Source organism: Hydractinia symbiolongicarpus, chromosome 4, assembly GCF_029227915.1.
Source record: "Hydractinia symbiolongicarpus strain clone_291-10 chromosome 4, HSymV2.1, whole genome shotgun sequence".
NCBI classification, from domain to species: domain Eukaryota; kingdom Metazoa; phylum Cnidaria; class Hydrozoa; order Anthoathecata; family Hydractiniidae; genus Hydractinia; species Hydractinia symbiolongicarpus.
In genome coordinates this window covers 781,511-800,937 of record NC_079878.1, presented here as the reverse complement: position 1 = coordinate 800,937, position 19,427 = coordinate 781,511, and the positions used below count along the sequence as shown (strand labels likewise).

Sequence of the window (19,427 nt, the reverse complement as noted above, 5' to 3'; positions counted from 1 at the left end):
ATCAAAATTCTGCTGCTGTTCAAAAAACGATTTTTAATTGATATATACATCTATTTATTGTTATACTTGTCAAACTAGCTAACCGTGATGATTAATTCAGTATTCTCATAAGAGCATCCAATCACAAAAATATATCAGCAAAAAGATATTCTTTGCAACTAAATTTTTCGTTTACTGGCATAATTTTAGGTTGAATCTTATCTGAGCTATTCCTGAGTGTGGAATAGCTAATTTTCTGAACCTGTATCTTGGTCAAAATTGATATGCTGTAGAAAACGGCTTATCGGCGTCTCTGAAAAGGGCTGAATTCTGAAACTCAGAAAGTATGATGATCATCAAACCAATCTACAACCATATCATACCAAATCTCAAGTCGATATTTTAATTTTTACTGAAGTTATGGGACGCTATATATACTATATACTCGGTTTAGACTTTTTTGTTATTTTTTATGTTCACTGTTTTGTAATTAGTATTAAATATTTTGAGATAATATATCACAGTGGTGAGCTGTTCAGTATCTACCACTTTCTTCAGTACATCCTGGATTTACCAATTGCCAGATTGAGCGCTCAATCAAAGTGTGACTTAAAATTTGATTGAGTTCGATTTTCTGATATTTCTACTTAGCGTGTTAAAAAAGGCCTAGCAAGAAATAGTTTAAGAAAGCCTTCCTACCTTTTCCCTTTCTAAATGGCTGTGTATTGTTTTATGCCTTGTGTAAAATTATCTTTTATCAGATTGGTTTAAAAGTACACCATAACAAGTTTCAGGCCAATAACTTTATTTTTTTACTGAAGTTCTGGTCACTTTGAAACAAGTTGAGTTCCTTTCTTTTGTTTTATCTTGATAGTTTGCTAGGTATAGTGTGCTAGCTAGCTACTTTTCTACTTTTATTAAACTTTCCCCGCTATTGAAATATTTCCATGTTAACACTTTGAAAAAAAAAATGATACTGATACAGCTCATTCGCCAGTTTAATACAAACAGCTTCCTCCTGTTCGTCATAGACTCGCCGCCTCGCCAAAATGTTTTGTATGACGCAATAATTATTTGACATATCCGCACCAATCAGGTTTCATATAGGACCAACCTCCTCCAGGGCCATGTTCATATCGCCGTCCCGGAGTCAGAAAAGATACAAAAGACGAAGTTATTAATTTATAAAATTTGGGAAAGGTGTATTCAGCCTAAAAATGGAATTTAGGTTATAGGAAACAATATTTTATAGTCACCATATGATTTTTATGTTAAGTGTACCAAAATTGTGTGGAAAACAAGAAATTTTCGATTTAGGTCAATCAACCTAGAACAGTACCAAAGTGGTTTTAACGTCATCGTTTTTTTAGTTTGCTTTTTGTTTACTTTGCCAAATTTTTGTCAAAAACAAAAACAACCCCCAGTCAGTAACTCATGTCGCATGCTACCAGAAAAACGGCGCTTCCTACAAAACGAGGCTTATTTAAAAGCGAGACTCTTGACCGCAAGAGCCAACCATGTTCTCAGATTTTTCTTTATAAAAAACCTTCGTCATGAAGAAAAAAAATCATGAGAACGAGGTTGTGCAGATACCTGTCCTTATATACAAAACGAGTTGCTGATTTTTTACTTACACACAGCTATGGCAGAAGAACGTTTTTGAGGACAAAATATATTATATTGGATACCAAAAAATAACCGAAAGCGCCAGAAAACTACTTTACAAATATTTCATATTTATAATTTCTTCTACATAACACTGACCTTGCATTTAAACAAAGTTTTCCGGTAACCTCGTTTTAAGTTTTGATTGTTTTCCAAATGGGTTATTACCGCAACTTAGTAGTAGCGACTACAGGGTGGGCGATTTTACTGACATAAAGTGCAACATTAACTTTTCTTTCACAATTCGCGACACTACAGACAAACAAAAACTAAGTTACAGAGACAAATAACACAGAACTAATGCCGAAAAATAATACCGAACAATACATTTTACATAAATATCAAACGCGAGAAAAACATATACTTACTACAACACAAAATTTCCCAAATTCCATCTATGTGTACACACACGGCACAGATACTTTACACACTGACGATCAGAAATTTATACGTACGCGAAACAGGACAAATACGCTATACCCAAGGGACAAAAACTTCATAAAATATAGCGCACAATAAACAAAGACAAACTGAACATATAAAAGTATTTACAAAAAAACGCAAAAAAGGAGATCCAGATACTCCCACGTAGAGCGTGAGGCCTACTCGTGCTTAATACGGGAACATCTATAAATATACAATCGTGTTATTTAGGCCACTGTTTATTTTTAATTCTAAGTTTTACTGAATGGTTGGCTAGCAATCCGTTACTTCTCTGGGTTGCCAAACTTGTGGCTAGCTACAAGTTGGGAAACTTGTTACTAAAAATATGCATTTCCATTCCGCAAAATACACAACCGGAATATACATACTAACATGAAAACGAGGTTTTACTTGTTATTAACGGAAACATGAAAATTAGAGTGGCGGGATTATTTTTTTAAAGCTGAAAAAAATTAACAAGTTTATGCGTATAAAAACACAATAAATAATTTCACAAAAAGCAATAAATTTAGCACAAATCTCGTGCGTGTAATATAAAAAAAAAACAACTTTTGCATCCTTTATAAAAAAACAAAAAAAAAACGCGCGAGAACAGTGACAAATAAGATATTTTTTAGGAGCATTTAACGTGCACTCTCTCATTCCTGAAAAGTGAATAAAAACAGCTTGGATTTTCAACAGTACAATATCATAATCACGTAGATAACATATTATTTAAACAGACTTGTTTGCCTTCCAAATTTTAATAAAAATGTCTTTTCAAAGAAATAAATATAAAAGAAAATGAAAAACAAATGATATGATAAATATAAACAAAAAAGGAACAAAAACCTAACATGTAGTGCATAGTTGCAAAGACTTTTGCGATAATATAAATGATTTTGTAGCAAAGAAATTATATACAAACACCTGCGTACGTCGTTTAAATTTCACGAGCTGTTAGCGTTCCTTAACACTTGATTGTTTATCACAGAGAAATGTAATCCAGTCATTATATTCTCTGAGAAAGCAATGCACCTATTATCATTCTCATGTATTTATTTTTAAAGTTGGAAGAAGCTATTTATGAAAGAAAAATTGTGTTGTTTTTGATGTGGAGTTATTTTCAAAGATCTTTTAGGCATTACAGAAAAAATAGCTAAATGTTTTTGCGCTGCAGGATTTATCATAATGACAATGACAACAGTGTTGCCATCGCTGTCATCATCATCATCATCATCATCATCATCCTCATCCTCATCCTACTTTTCATCCTCCTCATCACCAACAATTTCCACAACGAATTCTTTGAACTTAACTAAAGTAGGACACGATTTGAACAAAACTTTTGCATTAACAATATCAATATACTTTATAATTTTAATCATAGTTGGTACAATAACCAACGTCCTGTTGATAACCACCATAGTCTGCAGAAGAAAGCTACATACAACAGCAAACGCATTGATCGTCAATCTAGCAATATCAGATCTTCTCGTGACAGTTGTGGTTGTTTCGTCTGATGCGGAATTCATTTTACTTGGACATTATCCTCACGGGCAATTGTATTGTGGTATTAAAGAAGTTACCTTGATGTTTTGGTTGCCATTATCCGTTTACAATTTGCTGTTGTTGACAATAGAACGTTTTGTCACCATCAAATGGCCTTATCAAAAAAGTAGAATATTCTCAAGAATCAATACAGTTATTCTTGTATCTTTCGTTTGGTGCTATACCATTTCGGTTGGCATATTTCCTATTTTTGATGGTACCGATGTTGTTTATGCACAGCAAGGTTTTTGCTGGATGCGGATAACGTCCAATTATATTGTATATCAACTCTGTGCAAATTTTTTACCTCCTTTGCTATGTATCATCGTACTGAATATATTGTTATTCAAAGTTGCAAGTAAACATGAAATTGCAATTCGAAATCAAACCCAAACATCACAACAGTATCCTTCATTGATCTTCTTTCTTGCTGATATTAAAGCAACCAAAACAGTGATGATGCTTGTCGGGACGTTTTCCTTTTGTTGGTTGACATTTATTATTTTGGTCACTACCAATTTTCTTTGCAATATTTGCCATCCTAGAGAACTAACCTGGACTGGGAATGCGATAAATTACTTATCCATCGCGACGAATCCTCTCTTGTATGGATTGAAAAACAAAGCATTGCGTACGGAATTTTTGAGATTTATTCGAGACGTTTGTATAAAGTTAGCGGTGAACAAAAACAATCGAAGCAGCTGGAATGCCTCACTTACCCTTCACAAATCCTTGTTTGTGTCACATACTAACACAAGCAGTCAGCGAGCAAGTACATATGCCGAATCTGAAACATTTATTTGAGAAAAAATATTTTAATCTTATTTTAACTGTCTGGAAATTATTATTGTACATGATATACATACCCAACTTAACTTTTATTGATTCTTTCCTTTTCGTTTCTCTATTTACTAAACAAGGTCGAATGAGGACAGAGTTAAAGTATGTTTGATATTGAAGTTGCGTATTTCAATCAGTTAGAAACCAGATAGGGTGTAAGTTGTGGCAAAAATTCAGTTCTCTCTTTACATTAAAAAAATATAATTTTTTTTTTATTCAGAAGGCAAACTTGAGACCCTTAGCGCTAACTAGGGTAGCCTCTTAGGTAAAAATTACATTAAAGAAAGCGCGCGAAATGTGAAAACTCGTCACCAGGGTCTATCAACTTATGCACATCAAGATGAAATTCCAATAACTTGATGGGTTCTGGTGTGAGGTTGCGAAGTTTAATAAACACATAGATGTTCAATGATTTTTGATTTACAGCATGGTACTTTATATATCTTCATACGCCAACTGTTAAAATTAATAAAAACAAGGACCGCAAAAAAAAAAAAAAAAAAAAAAAACGAGGAACGAGAGCTTGCAAGAAAACGAAAACTGCCAAATACAAAAAAGAACTATTAAAAAAAATGTCAAAATATAAATGAGAACACTCAAAATGAAAACGAGGCCTGATAAAATAAAAAGGAAGTATGGCAAAATATTAACGAGAACTATCTGAATAAAAACAAAACCTGCAAAAAACGAGGCAAATAAACGCGCGAACTGCCAAGAGAATGAGTCCTGTCAAAAACGAAAACTTTCAAAATATGAACGAGACCTGTTAACGAGAACTGGGTGAATATAAACAAAGACTTTTAATAAAAAGTAAACTGTCTAAATATGGACGACAACTGTTAATAAAACGAGAACTCTCTAAATAGAAACGAGAACTGTCTAAATAGAAACGAGAACTGTATAAATAGAAACGAGAACAGTCATATAAACGAGAACTATAAAAATAAAAACGAGAACTATAAATATAAAAACGAGAACAGTCAAATAAACGAGAACTATAAAAATGAAAACGAGAACTATAAATATAAAAACGAGAACTGTCAAAATGAAAACGAGAACTGTCAAAATGAAAACGAGAACTTATACCTCAGGTTCATCGTAAAAATCAGTAGGAACTAGATTTATAGATACCAAAAAAGAACTAGCTGAAATTAAAAGATCAAACTTAATCTAGTTGACGTTTCCTACAATTAACGTTAATTATATGCCTAAGGATTCAGAATATACACTCTACGTTCCTGTTTCTTGTGACCTTTTTTTAAAAAAAACACCCTCCTCCGTGCCTGTATTTTAAGTCAAATAATATTAATATAATTAATTGGCAATATTCAAACTGTCTGAAAATCTCAGCATGCTATCAAAAAAGAATATAGTACCAATTATATTTTGTAATCTTATCCGATATATTAATAATATGTTTATCCGATCCATCCTCCTAAAAGTCCTCGATTGGCATTTAAAGGTTTTAACTTTACCATCAAAAAAATAAAAGTAAATCTCTTTACTTTCTTCATACTGGAGAGTTAGTTTTTTATCACTTTCCCTCATTTTTAATCGAATTATTAAAAACTATCGTAACTTTAATCTCTAATTTGTCTTTCTTTAAGAAATCATTCAAATTAATAATAACTTAGTTGACAAGAAAATTAAGATTATATTTCCATTATAAAGGTCCACCGTACTGTTACGTAGCGTCCATACGCCATGTATGGTTCATAATCTCACAGGAATTAAGTAATTATACTTTACATGCAGTCAAGATATGGAAATCAATCTTTGTTCTCTTTAAATCTGCTTATGTGATACCATAAATGAAGTTGTGATTGAGTAAAGATCGACTTGAATTGTAAACTATATAGCGACATGGAGTGAAGAGCAATTGAGCTTCTTGACTTCAAAGAAGAGTGTGTTTAAAATCCGCTTCTAGTAAAAGTTTCATTATATTGTATCTTACGACGTCTGACACTGAAAAAGTAGGAGATTTGACATATTGATATCAGAGATCAGAGGGTTCGTCTTTCGATGTGAATATGGTAGGTCTGTTGACGTGTTGTTTATTAACGTTATTGTTGTTATGTTATTTTTTTTCTGTTGTGTTGTTGTGCAGCCGCTGCTGTTGTTGTCTTTGTCGTTCTTGTTGTTGTTGTTGATGATGTTGTCTTGTTGTGCTGCCGCTGTTGTTATGTTGTTTTCATTGTCCTTGTATTGTTATTGTTGTTGACGTTGTTTTTATTTTCACTAGTGTTGTTGTTCTGGGTAATTTTACCCTTAAAAAACGGATCATCTCCTCACCTTTAGGCATACTTTAATTTCCATCAAGATGATATTGAAGAATTCAGAGCTGCTTTTCTTCTATTCGACGCTAGTGGAAAGGGACACATTACGATGAAAAACTTAGAGCTTTGTTTACGCTGCTTGGAACCAAAACCTACGGAATCAGAACTTCGCAAAATACTTCAAGAAGTTGAACGCGAACAAAAGAATGGTGGTGTTTCATTCTCTGATTATTTAAACACCTTACAAAAGACGATAGACACGTGTAAGAAACATAAAAAAGAAAAACCGAAAAGGAAAAGGGTAAATTCCAAAATAAATTATTTCCTTATAATTAATAAGTAACACAAAATAAAACAGTAATGATACCTATACTTTAAAATATTCTAGACTCGTTGCTACCTAGGGATGGAGCGAAGAGACATTTTCTAAAACGAAAAAACCAACATTACATCTTTTCTTTAATAAACACTAAAACCAAAAATGCAATTTTATAACTTTTATTGTTTTTAGATAATCTAAACAGTCTACTAAATGTTTACCCCCTAAGGGTTAACCATGGTAGCACTCCAAAAAGCTACTAAAGTCCCCTCCCTTTCTTAAAAAAGTTTGAGTCCCCAAAACCTGTTTTCGCAACCCGGGTGTTTTGCCTTGTTGATAAGTTGAAATAAAGTCAAATAAATTGATTTGTGCAGGAGCGTCATGTTCTTCTGCTTGCTTTGTTGCACTTCCGCCCTACTTTATTGCTTAGCCCCAAAAATTTTTTAAACTTTGAACTTCTTGTGTAACATTCGTCTGCCACAACTACAAGAACCAATTTCAGCCTTTATAGATGAGTTTTGAATTTATCAAGTTCCTATCTTGATTTTAGAGTTGTCACACGAATCTGTCTGAAGAACAGATCGAAGAAATAAGAGAAGCATTTAATAAGTTTGACCAGGATGGCGATGGTACAATCACAATAACTGAATTGAAAACAGTTTTAAGTAGCATGGGTCAGGATGTTAATGAAAATGACATCAAAGTCATGTTGGAGGATCTTGATACAACGAATGGTAATACAATTGAGTTTCCAGCCTTTTTGGCCATGATGACCAGGAAAGTGGATCAAAAGGATTTAAAAAATGAAATTTTACAGGTATGATTTCTTTCTCTTTTTGATCAACATAATGTATTATGACTGGGAATTTCAAATGTTATTTAAAATCCAGAAGCTTATGCAATTTTAAGTTGAAGTGCGGTTTTAATCATTTCACCATGAAAGTGCAGGAACTACAATTTTTTAATTAAATATGAAACATAATCTTGTGATAGGGAAAAATAAAATGTTATCATCAGTTTCATGTCTTGGTCAGAGATGCAATCAATGACCTTGAAGTATCGAAACTGCCAGTCTGTTTCCTGTTATCGATCTTACACTAGAAAAAATATATAAAAATATATCATTATTTATTAACATTTTTAATACCAGTAAAAAAACATCTCCTAAAAACGTATGGCAGGGAAGTGTGGCGAGAGAGATGTAAATATTTAACGTGAGATCTTCAAAAAAGATTTCAACCTTTTCTTTGGCGAGTTACTACTATTTGGCGAGTTACTACTATTTGGCGAGTTACTACTATTTGGCAAGTTGTGTCTTATTTGAGCTCAGAGGGATTTAAAACTATTATTTTTTGCGTCATTGTTTATCAAAAGAATATATCCGCTATATTGGCTTTATTTGATTTGTTTGACAGAAGTACAGAAAGAAAACGTCAAATTTCTAAAATGCTCCTTCTGTGTTGAGTAATGTTAATAAAATGTCTAATATGCGCATGCGTAGAGCTCTTGCATCCGCTTTGTCGGAGCAAAACAGGCTTAGAGTGGTAATGAGTGAGATTAACATATATTAATACAATAATTAACATCGCAGTAGATAAGTAATATGTTTGTAAAAGGTCAACAATAAGGCATGAAGCAAGTTGAGAAAGCAAACCTAATTACAGTACATTGAAACGATCATACTTAAAAAATGCTGATTCATTTATCAGCGCTTGCGCCATATTTTCCTTTTCTGTATTTAACACACAATAGTCCAGAAGGGTTAATATTATAAAACTGCGCACTCCTTAAATGATACTGCATACTTCTTTTCCAACACTGCGCATTCCCAACACCACAGTGTGCTCTTTTAACACGACAGTGCACACTTTTAACACGGCAGTGTGCACTTTTAACACGGCAGTGCGCACTTTTAACACGACAATGCGCACTTTTAACACGACAGTGCGCACTTTTAATACGGCAGTGCGCGCCTTTAACACGGCAGTGCGCACTTTTAACACGGCAGTGCGCACTTTTAACACGACAGTGCGCACTTCTACGCGACTGTGCGCACCTTTAACACGGCAATGCGCACTTCTACACAACAGTGCGCATTTTTAACACGACAGAGCACACTTCTTGAATATTTTTTGACATTTCTTGTCTTTTTTAAAACAATTCTCAGTAAAGTTTTTGGCAAATCAAATATTGGTCTGATATTGGTGCATGGTCTGTATTTTTTATGCATTTTGTGTATCTGGTACTTAAGTTATAGTTCTCTGTAAAAACATATATGCGAAACCTAAGTATGTAGTTACTTGTTTAGAGAACTGATAAAAAAAGATACTCCTTTGTTGCTGTACCTCAGCTAATCTGGGGATGCTTTTCCAAAGTGTAACTTTTCAGCTTACTTCTTTAACTACGTCTTAAAAGGTTGTAACATCAAAGAGGAGTAAACTAACAAATTTAGCAAACTATTTTGTAAAGATGTCAGGGTATTAAACTAACAAGGGATCCATAAATTTTTTAATTTTATCCATATCGATGATGGGCAGTCACAATTATATAGCTCTGGCAAAGAATATAATGTGTTTGACTTTACAAGTCGATTTATTTACAGTTATTTGTGTCTATTTGTATTGAAACAGTATCTTTAATATTCTTAACCTCCGTCAACAGGTTAAAGTGAGACCACAGGCTTTCTATTCGTTGATTGGCTGGTGCAGAACCAATCACAAAACTAAAATTTCGTCTGTAGAATGGTCTATAAAAACACAACATGACATGCAAAACTTCGATTAAGCTGACTTCTGTCCTTTCATCGGAATGGGTTCTAGTTAGAATGGCTTTCAGTTCCATTACTGTATTTAAAAAAAACACTTTTTTTCTTGTTGGGGGGTCCAACATGCAGCTTATTATCTTTCAGGGAAAACCTATCGATGGATCCATGTATACAGACAATGTATAGCTTCAGCTTGTCAAGTTTGGACCTGGAACAGAATACGCTTTTCCTTTCAATTCAATTCAATTCTTTCTCGTGGTTAGCATCTCTATCTGTCTCAAAACACTCTACATCTTTCTTCTACAAAGAAAAAAATGAGTGCAGCCTGTCGCGACTGTTTTACGTCTTCTCCTTTCCTTTTTCTACTAAGGACTCCAATATGTGTTAAATACATATAAATAAAACTTCTAAATTATTGAGTCCTTATCTCTCCTGTCGTGTCCCATTGGTACGTTGCGACGAAGACCAAGTGCTCCCAACTGTCTTTTAACCGTAGATAAACTCTTAACGATAAGACGCCTTAGGTTAAGATAGCCAACAATCTCCAAATTTTTGCATTCTTAATTGAAATACTTTGAGATCAAGGCATTATGTCCGTCTTTAGCAGCGACAGCCATATTGAATAATATTGACCTACTGACCTTTAAAACCAATTTTGAAGTCTTTTCTTTTTTTACTGTTTATGAAGAAAGGCATGGGGACGACATTGGTAAATATTGCATAGAATGTTCGGCAAAAGGAAAATCTTTGGAATCATGCATTCCTCTACTTTTGAGAAGTGCAGTGTTTGACAAGAAATGTGCAGTGTCGTGCAATAAGTGCGCAATGTTGGACAAGAAGTGCACAGAAGAAGGACAAAGTGCGCAGTTTTTGGTAAAAAGTGCGTAGTGTTAAGTATATTGACCCTCTTGGGCCATCGTATTAACAGGAATGAAAAATAACCATTTCTTCCACAGGGAGAGAAAAACAACGCAACTTCTCCAAAGTAGTCTTGCTTAGTATAAAAATCACATTTTTTTACATATAAACAAACGGCGCGCTGAGGGATTACGTAATGTTTTTTTGGTAAAATAGAGTGAATCCAGTTAAAATCCAGTGAAATGCGCATTGCACATGGTTTTCAAAGGAATGCTGAATGACAATTTGTTAACAACACTAGAGGCAATTTCGACAATATTTATAACCAAACCTCGTCTCCAGGGGTTCTCACCTTGTTGACGTCGAGGTTAGCCGTCAAGTAAGCGATAGCGTCTTTGACATCAGGCAACAAACCCTGGGAACGAAAATGTATTTTATAACACTAATTGTGTGGACTACTTTTGCGAGAAACCATATTTTTTTAAAATTCGTGAAAATAAATTTCGTAATTAAAGAAAAATGTGGAAAGAGAATATTTTTGTCTGTCAGTAACTTCTTTCCGCTCATTGCTGCTTTTATCGTGGTACAGACGTTCGGAGAAGAGAGAGAAAGAAATGAGGATGGGCATTTATGAAACTTATCACAGTCTAAGTTGAAGAAGATTGTCCTGTGAGTGGTGTTTAGTACCTCTTTTGACATTTCATTCTACCAGGAAACGTGTAGCGTGAAAAAAACAAGACGTTCGCTTACTTCTTCTATAAATGGTATTAGAGCTGTAATTTGGACACGACTGGTAGTTTTGTGGTAGAGCGTTTGCTTCTAGTGCCGGAGGTCTTGGGTGCAAACCCCGGACGAGTCATGCCAGAGACTATAAAAGTGTGAATCTATCCTTTCTGCTTAGCGCTCAGCATGAGAATAGGATTGATACCTTAGGCGGTTGTCTAGTTGAGCGATTGCTGTGCTTCCGCGACTTTCGTAGCTCAAATGGGAGCTTTAAATGCGCTAGGACCCCCTTCGCAGGACCCTCGTTGATAGCAGTACCAATAAGAACTGAAGAGGCTATCCTGGGTAAATAATAAATAATAATAATAATAATAATAGACATTACATTTCAACAATATTTCCCATACTATGAAAGCCATTCAAGTACAAAAAATCTGGGGTAGACAGTCTCAATCTTCTATCGTTTCTCTTTGTTCTACCGAAAAAAATCTGTACTAAAATCGATGTTGTAGATTTCGACCTAAAGGGTCCTCCAGTAGAAAAGCGAGTGTTCTCCGCTTCTATACTTTCATGCTTTGTCAAGCCGTTTTCTATTCGCGTTGCTCTAGCTCATTACAAAAGATATTACTTAATATATACAAGCGAAATTAAAACTAACGCTTGTTGGAGATAAAAACCAAAAGTTTCTAACTTTTTACTTTATTTGCGCGGGTAAAGGTGAGCTGAATCATGAATACAAAGGCCTTCAATTAAAGTTCTGAAAACTTTCCTTCATGCAACAAAACATGCCTGCTATTATTTGGAATAGCAGGCATGTTATAATCTGCTATTATAATCTGCTATTATTTTTATTATTTCCAAAAAAATTTCTTTATTTTCGGAGATATTCAAAGTTACTACTGTGTTACTAACAAAAAATTTGGTCCGCCATCTCGTGTTTCGGCACTCCCGGCACTGTGTTGCTGGCATTGATTATAATGACTACAATTCTGAGTATGAGAAACAATTGAAAATCAGTAACCCTTTTTTGCTGATTCTTCGCTTTATTTTACAGCTTTCTTGACAGGGGATAAACTTTTCTTTTTCAATTTATTTTTGCGTTATAGACATTTCAATTTTTTGACAAAGATGGTGATGGTTCGATTACTGGTGTTGAAGTAAAGGAAGCCATGTTAAAGCTAGGAGAAGATCTTACAGAAGAGGAAATCGCTGAGATGGTGAAAGAAGCCGATGTTGATGGTGATGGAAGAATTGATTATTCAGGTTATTTTAGTTGCTACTTATTTACATGTTGTTTCCTTGGTAACAGCTTTTACTAACTGCTCTCCAATCCTTATTCTTACGTTACAGAAACATGTTTTTAAAACCCCGTTTCCAGGCTTTTTCTAGGGAGCCCTAGGGAGAAGGTTTCCCTATAGATATGAAGTAAAACCAATGTTATGTGAGCTTAGTAGGTAGAGCATACGGGATGTCAGCAAATAAGTCTATTATTGGCACTTTACAAAAAATACAACGGGAACGAGGTTGGTGAATAAAAAGGAAAATGAACAAAAGATATTACTTTGTGCCCAGCTTTCGCAAAATAATTGTCCTTGAATAGAAGTTGAGTGATATTTTCTTTCTTTTTTTGTAGAATTCGTAAAAATGATATCCTGGCCGAAGTGAAACTTAACAATGAGGAGCTTTTCCTGGTAACGAAGATGTACATAGGGTTGGCGCGCAAACTAATTTCAACACATTGTATTTATATGTAAATTGTTACGCTTAAAAGAAATATCAGTAATTTTAACTTTTTTATTGTCGTTCTGTATTTTACTAATTTTACCGAAACCACTATGCGGCAATTGCGCGTAAAATATTTCAAACGGTGCCAGACGCAGTAGTCAAGCTGGGCATATACGAAAGTGAGTTTCACCACGATGGTAAGCAAAATATTTTTTCTTAGATCAAGTTTCATAAAGATACCTAAAATCTAATGTTCATCCACATATCCATCCTTTTTATGTATGGAGGATATATAAACAGTTTCCCTATCTGTTTATCTATCCTTTTAGCTGTAATATAGTTATGACGGTTATGTAATCAAGGTACCAAAGCTACAAAACGCATTCTAAAAAAACAAAAAAGTTAAAAGAAAATACAAAAGAAAATTTTGGAGATATATACCCTTTTCTGGTGTCTAGCATTTCTCCTTTTTTGAAAAAGAAGGGGGGGGCGGGGGCGGGGGGGGAGCAGATGGCATGCGATAATAACTTCGTTACCTCTCCCCTCCTAATTTAAAAAAAATAAAAAAACATTCTTCAAGCTTCGATCGAATCTTAAAACACATAAATGCATTGTTTTAAATGATATAACGATGTTTATAAATTTCTTATTCTCAAAGTTTAAAAAGATTATCATAACTTTATTATCAAGATTCTCAGTCTTTGTTTTCAGGTCCTGGGAACGAGGTTGTTGATTCGTTTTTATTGAACTAGTATCTCTCCCTACTTTTTTATGCTGCATGACACTCATTTTAACATGTAAGAACACTAAAGATTTTTGAATGATACCTACTTTTTTTTACATCAACTCAGTTCTTATACCTTTGGTCGTGGTTACACCCAAATGTACACCTCATATTAACGTTATTTTAATATTGTGCTGGTGTTTTAAAAGTTGGAAATTTTATTTGAATTGCTACTATCACAACCTTGTCTCCAGGACCCGTTAATAGGCTGGTGTTAAAATATTCATTGCTTAGAAAACGAGATTTGCTTTTTTTAAACTAAGTATGTTCCTACACAAAATCAAATCCGGTTTCTTTAATTTCTTGGTATCTAAAAGAAAGGACCAAAAAACAACTTGTTTATTTTTATGAACCAAACACCAAAACACCTCGATTATTTTCTTTTCTTGATTGACACGATGTATTTTAGTCCAGGTTATTTTCAAGTCAAGATGAGCAATCCTTTCGGGGAGCATTTAATAACGTCGACAGTGACTCCGATGGGCACATCACACTAGAAGAGGCTATACAAGCTATGAGCTTATGTGGCATTCGACCAACACAAAGCGAAATACAAGACATGTTTACTGAAAAACCGGGATCGCTGGATTTTCCGGATTTTTTGAAGTTGCTCTACAAAAGAATCAAAAATGTAGATGACAATTCGGAAATGTTACAGGTATATTAAGTAAATGATAATTCAACCCACAACTTTCAAGATAAGCCCAAAAAATTAGTATCACTCTTTTCTTACTGATTGCGCGTAACTCTGTTCCTGATTTAAACAATTTTTTTTATTGTAAAAATTTTGGCAAAGGCTAAGAACTACAAATTGCATTTTAAAGCCTACAAACATGGCAAAATGAGTACCATAAAAAAAATGTACAAATATATGTCCAAAGTCTCGTGTTCCTATATATGGTATGTTCTTATCACCAAAAAACATGTATACATTTGCACTTCCTTCAAAACCTTTTTAGGCGCCATATTGTTTACTATTTTTAACTGGTAAAGGTGCCACTTACCCGACTTTTTTTTACAAATATATTTTTTTCAAAAACCAAAAATATCAATAGAGGAATATTAGTTGTCGTGAAATCACTTTTTGCACAAGCATATGGTTTTTGCCATATTACCAAATGCAAGACATTTCCAAAAGGTCATTTGCACCCTCGTTCCTAGGCTTTTTGTATTTTCTGGCGCTGCGATAATCTGATGGGAATATCTGAACCTCAGATCTATCAAACAGCGTCAATGCAAAACAAAGTCCTGGGAACGAGGTAGCGGCATTCGATAATACTTTTAATCAGAAGTCCCTGATTTCAGATGTGAATAAAAAAATATTGAACTTGCGCCTAATTCGTTGTAGGCTTTTCGCATGTTCGATACTGAAGGCAATGGAACTATCAAGACAACAGAATTTCGTAATATTCTTCTTGCAATAAATGACCAATTTCAAAAAGAAGAAATTGATGAAATGCTTAAAGATGCTGATCCTGAAAAGAAAGGAGTAATCGAATATCAAAGTACGTTCTGTTTCGGGTCTTCCTGTTTTTTAAAAGACCATTACTACCTTATCAGTCCAAATTTCAAGTCGGAGAATATTTTTTGGTAGAAATTTGGGCTTGGGGATATACCAAGAGCCTTATCTTCATCGGCGAGTTTAAAAAAAAACATTTTTAATGATAAGATAAAAAGACTCGGTTTTCTATTTACTTAAAAGTGGATAAGGGTAAGAGTTTTTGGCACAATAAGTCAATTTGTCGGCCTTAATTTTTCGTCACTCCATAATTTTTCGCGAGGTTTAAATTTTTAATTTTTATTAATTAGACCTAGTGTGAACATCAAGGCATTTGAAAAATAATAAAGGTCAAAAATGGACCTTCAAAATGGTAACTGCTTCGCAGACTTTCAAATATGCCTTTGACTTATAAATTAATTTTTCTACGAATTTTGGTCATGACTGAAAATATATATATAGGATTAAGAGTCAACAAGAAAGTATTATTTTAACTTCACAGTTGATGTGTAATCCATAACTTCTTAACTTTGACATTCAAAGCAGTGATGGTGTAGTGGTAGCGCATTCAGCTTGTACTCGTAAGGTTTCAGGTTGGATTCCTCCCTCCGGCGCACTTTAAATGTAATGTTGTCAGCCCATTTGGTGGCATCTACTGACCGCAAATGGGCGTGGGCAGAAATCAAGTCAGAGCAATGTTATACATATCTCTGGTCGTAATGAACATAGTAACAGTCGGAGGGGAAAAAGAGCCAGTCGTTTGAATAGAATCCCAAGGACGTTAGATTTCCTGTTATACTTACTTATGATAAAGTAAAAAAATTAGGTGCAGCAAAATTTTCAATTCTTTTAGCGTTAAGTAGTTTTAACGGAGATTTTCTTTCACTTTCAAGGGCTTTAAGAACAATAAGGAAGCGTGGTCAAACTCTGCATTCAACCCAGCTCGTGTGTTTTTTGTTGAAAAAACATCTAACGTACATCAATCAGAGAAAAAACAAAAAAACATAAAATGATAAGATATAAGTTAATCCACTTTTTGCATTAACCTTATGTCGTATTTTTTATATTTTAGAATTTATTCACAAAATGAAACAATCATAGATAGATGGATAACGAGTGTTCAACACAACTCGAGTTTCGCGCCATTTTTATTGTTGTCATGAGAAGAGAAATTGAAATCAATCTTTATCAAGAAGAACAACAAAAATCATATAGTGTGATGAGTTGATTTTTTACTAAAAAAACTGTTAGCAAATATTACATGATGTGAAGAAACAATAACAATAATAATAACGAATAAAAATAATAACAATAGATATATAAATACGAATACTTTTATTGTACATGTGAAACAAATTATGGAGTTATTTTTTTACAATATTTAAATAAGAAACATTAAAAAAAGAAGAAGTTTCACTCTTGTTCTAAAAATTAATAAAAAAAGTAATAAAAAATCTCGCTCTTGATTTCCCAAAACTCGCACAAATCGTACCTACATTGTATAAAAGGGTTTTTTTGTGCGAGATTACTTTAATGGGATAAATTTTTGCGGAGATTAAATTTCGCGCATTTCGCGGATTTGGGTACTATCCGCGAAAATATGTCACTTTGAAAATTTTGAAACAGGCCATCCGCGAAAATTTGTCCCTGCGTATAGTTGAGTGAGAGGCTTCCTTTTTTGTAGGCTTAATTAATTAACCGAGTACTGAAGATGAAAAGATAACTTTTTTTGAAATCAATTAGAATTTAATTTCGTTTTTTATCTAATTGTGTTTATTCTACCTGACGTTATAGTTGTGTTGAAAGAGCTTTGAACTAAAATGCAAAACTACATTTTGTCTCGGTTCGGTGTAGAATTGACCGGTGTAACAAGGGTTGACGAGATAGTTCCATTCGGCTCAAACCCTTTAGACAACTTATTTTACTTTCTTCAAAAATTGCTATCATGACCTTATCCGCGAAATTAAGTCCCCGCAAATCCAGGGCAAGAATTCAAGTTCAACTTAAAAACTCTAAACTTATTATACCCCAGAACTATTACATTAACAACTATTAGTTTTCAAACAATGAGAAAAACAAATGTAAAAAAAGTTAAAATAAGAATAAACAAAACTGAAATTAAATAATATAAATTAAATAAGAGAATAAATTCCCGTCAAACGGTTGTTTCGCGCCGTTATTTAGCAAACGTAAACGGCGCGAATAAGCGTGCTAAATACGCAGAATTCGTGGATATAAATCCGCGCGAAAATTAATTCGCTTAACGTAGCTATCAATATATCCTAATAAGACCGTGGTTGAACGCGCTATAACATGATTTTGGTGCAGTTGCTAACGTGGAATAACATACCAGATTTCATTGATATATCATAGAATAACATGTTCTATCATGTTGTCATTTCTCTCCAGATACCAGATTAAAAACTTGTTGAGAAAACATTCGTTTTAGAAGTGTACCATCATCAGCTTTGCTTCGACATATTGTGTTTACCAGAATATACAATTATGCGAGTGTCGGTGACATTAAAGTCAATACAGTGTACACATCCTTGAGACCAAGTTGACGAACAAAAAACACAACCAAGTGATCTAGTATACGCGAACTTCGGTGTTGTTAATTTGAGTGCTATTCACAGGACGGATATCGGTTAGTTTTGCATCATCATTGCAAGACGTGGCGTGAGACGATGTTGTTGTTCTCCCTCCATCTAGCAGAAAAGAAAGATTACATAACTGACATTGGACAGTTTTCCATGCTGTACTGTCCAATACAAAGCTAAGACTCAAAAACATCGGCCAAGGTTACAATAACTTTGGATTTTGCAGCTTTATATTATTGGTAAATACAATAGCTAACAAAGACAATAATATGACAACACCAACAAAGGGAACGGCACAACGAAAACGACATTAAAAAACAACGACATTTACCATGACAATGACGACGGTAATTACAATAACAAAAATGATAACGACAATAAAAGCAAAAAAAATGACGAAGACGTAATAATTCTGGTCAGCAATGACGACGAAGACGAAGGCAAGGACACTTGCATAGTCAATAAACAGTGATTATTGCAGTCGAGCATCTTTAAATGAAGGAAGTCATTAAAAAACAACGACAACGTTATAACGACGACGACGACAAAGAACACATGGAAAGCAGAACCAACAACATTTGTTACACCAAAAACAGCACGGCAACAACAAATGACACAACAAACATAAAGTCAGCGATCAAATCTGGAAAATTCACAATGCTAACACAAATCCATAGTTTTACCTTTAAGTTCTTTGACAACACTCGTCATAGCAGTTGTAACCTCTTCAACTGCAGTCATCAAATCAACACGTAAATCCTGGCCGCACGAGCCTTCTTTGACTGTAGTTTTGCCTAATTCATAAAGTTAAAACAGAACTGTTAAAAGAACAGATACAAAATCATCACCCCGTACCTATGGTTGGGTTCTTCTTAGAAAACCAGTCCACAACCTACATTTGACGCACAGGAATCTTAGAAAAACAGTTCACGGACTAAATTCGACGCATAGACATCTTAAGAAAACCGTCCACACCCTAAATTTGACGCATAGATTTCTTAAGGAAAACAGTTCACGGTCACATTTGACGCATAGATTTATTAGAAAAACAGTCCATGGCATAAATTTAAGCACAGATTTTTTAGGAAAACAGTCTACGGCCTACATTTGACGCATAGATTTCTTAGAAAAACAGTCCACGGCCTACTTTCTACGCATAGATTTCTTTGATAAACAACTTATTATACATTATTGTACTGCATTATTGTACAACTCGTATTTTCTCTGCTTTTACTTTAGAAAACTAAAGGTAAGATAAATAAATTACCAAAGGCCTCTTTTACTTCGCCATTTACTCCGCGCATAAGTAACGAGTTACCACCAGCGGGCGGTCCAGAAGGGCGTTTAGATGCCATCTCACTGAGCCCTGCGCCTGATGCCACACGTGTCACGTGACGAGGACTATTCATCTGATTGTGCTAA

The 19,427-nt window shown here is 34.2% G+C and overlaps 4 protein-coding genes across 7 annotated transcripts in view; 3 read left to right on the top strand and 1 right to left on the bottom strand.

The window, feature by feature from the left end:
• The first annotated feature begins 2,948 nt into the window (after positions 1–2,948).
• LOC130642422 (alpha-1A adrenergic receptor-like) lies at positions 2,949–4,493 on the top strand. The gene has a single exon (XM_057449512.1). The coding sequence runs from the start codon at positions 3,259–3,261 to the stop codon at positions 4,420–4,422; it is 1,164 nt and encodes a 387-aa protein (XP_057305495.1). The 5' UTR covers positions 2,949–3,258; the 3' UTR covers positions 4,423–4,493.
• A 1,685-nt stretch (positions 4,494–6,178) lies between these two features.
• LOC130640754 (calmodulin-A-like) lies at positions 6,179–13,191 on the top strand. Its single transcript, XM_057447291.1, has 5 exons — positions 6,179–6,491; positions 6,757–7,035; positions 7,604–7,870; positions 12,505–12,661; positions 13,032–13,191. Exons 1-5 carry the CDS (start codon positions 6,489–6,491, stop codon positions 13,061–13,063), a joined length of 738 nt encoding a protein of 245 aa, XP_057303274.1. The 5' UTR covers positions 6,179–6,488; the 3' UTR covers positions 13,064–13,191.
• Positions 13,192–14,171: 980 nt separating this feature from the next.
• Positions 14,172–16,634, top strand: LOC130640705 (calmodulin-A-like). The gene is made up of 4 exons (XM_057447220.1): positions 14,172–14,213; positions 14,317–14,565; positions 15,256–15,412; positions 16,478–16,634. The coding sequence occupies exons 1-4, from the start codon at positions 14,172–14,174 to the stop codon at positions 16,504–16,506; spliced, it is 477 nt and encodes a 158-aa protein (XP_057303203.1). The 3' UTR covers positions 16,507–16,634.
• LOC130640752 (dystrobrevin beta-like) overlaps positions 16,616–19,427 on the bottom strand; it is a 30,164-nt gene continuing 27,352 nt past the window's right edge. For all 4 annotated transcript variants that reach the window (XM_057447289.1, XM_057447286.1, XM_057447288.1 and 1 more), the window contains exons 19-21: positions 19,273–19,423; positions 18,689–18,799; positions 16,616–18,113 (exon numbers count right to left, since the gene is read on the bottom strand). In XM_057447289.1, coding sequence (XP_057303272.1) covers positions 17,995–18,113; positions 18,689–18,799; positions 19,273–19,423 — 381 coding nt within the window. In that variant the 3' untranslated portion in view covers positions 16,616–17,994. The remainder of the gene's footprint in view (positions 18,114–18,688; positions 18,800–19,272; positions 19,424–19,427) is intronic.

Coding starts and splice junctions, on each gene's coding strand:
- LOC130640754 (XM_057447291.1), top strand. Junction 7,871..12,504: donor TAAAAAATGAAATTTTACAG/GTATGATTTCTT, acceptor TTTGCGTTATAG/ACATTTCAATTTTTTGACAA. Junction 12,662..13,031: donor TGGAAGAATTGATTATTCAG/GTTATTTTAGTT, acceptor CTTTTTTTGTAG/AATTCGTAAAAATGATATCC.
- LOC130642422 (XM_057449512.1), top strand. CDS start 3,259: ATGACAATGACAACAGTGTTGCCATCGCTGTCATCATCATCATCATCA.
- LOC130640705 (XM_057447220.1), top strand. CDS start 14,172: ATGTTCCTACACAAAATCAAATCCGGTTTCTTTAATTTCTTG. Junction 14,566..15,255: donor ACAATTCGGAAATGTTACAG/GTATATTAAGTA, acceptor AATTCGTTGTAG/GCTTTTCGCATGTTCGATAC. Junction 15,413..16,477: donor AGGAGTAATCGAATATCAAA/GTACGTTCTGTT, acceptor TTTATATTTTAG/AATTTATTCACAAAATGAAA.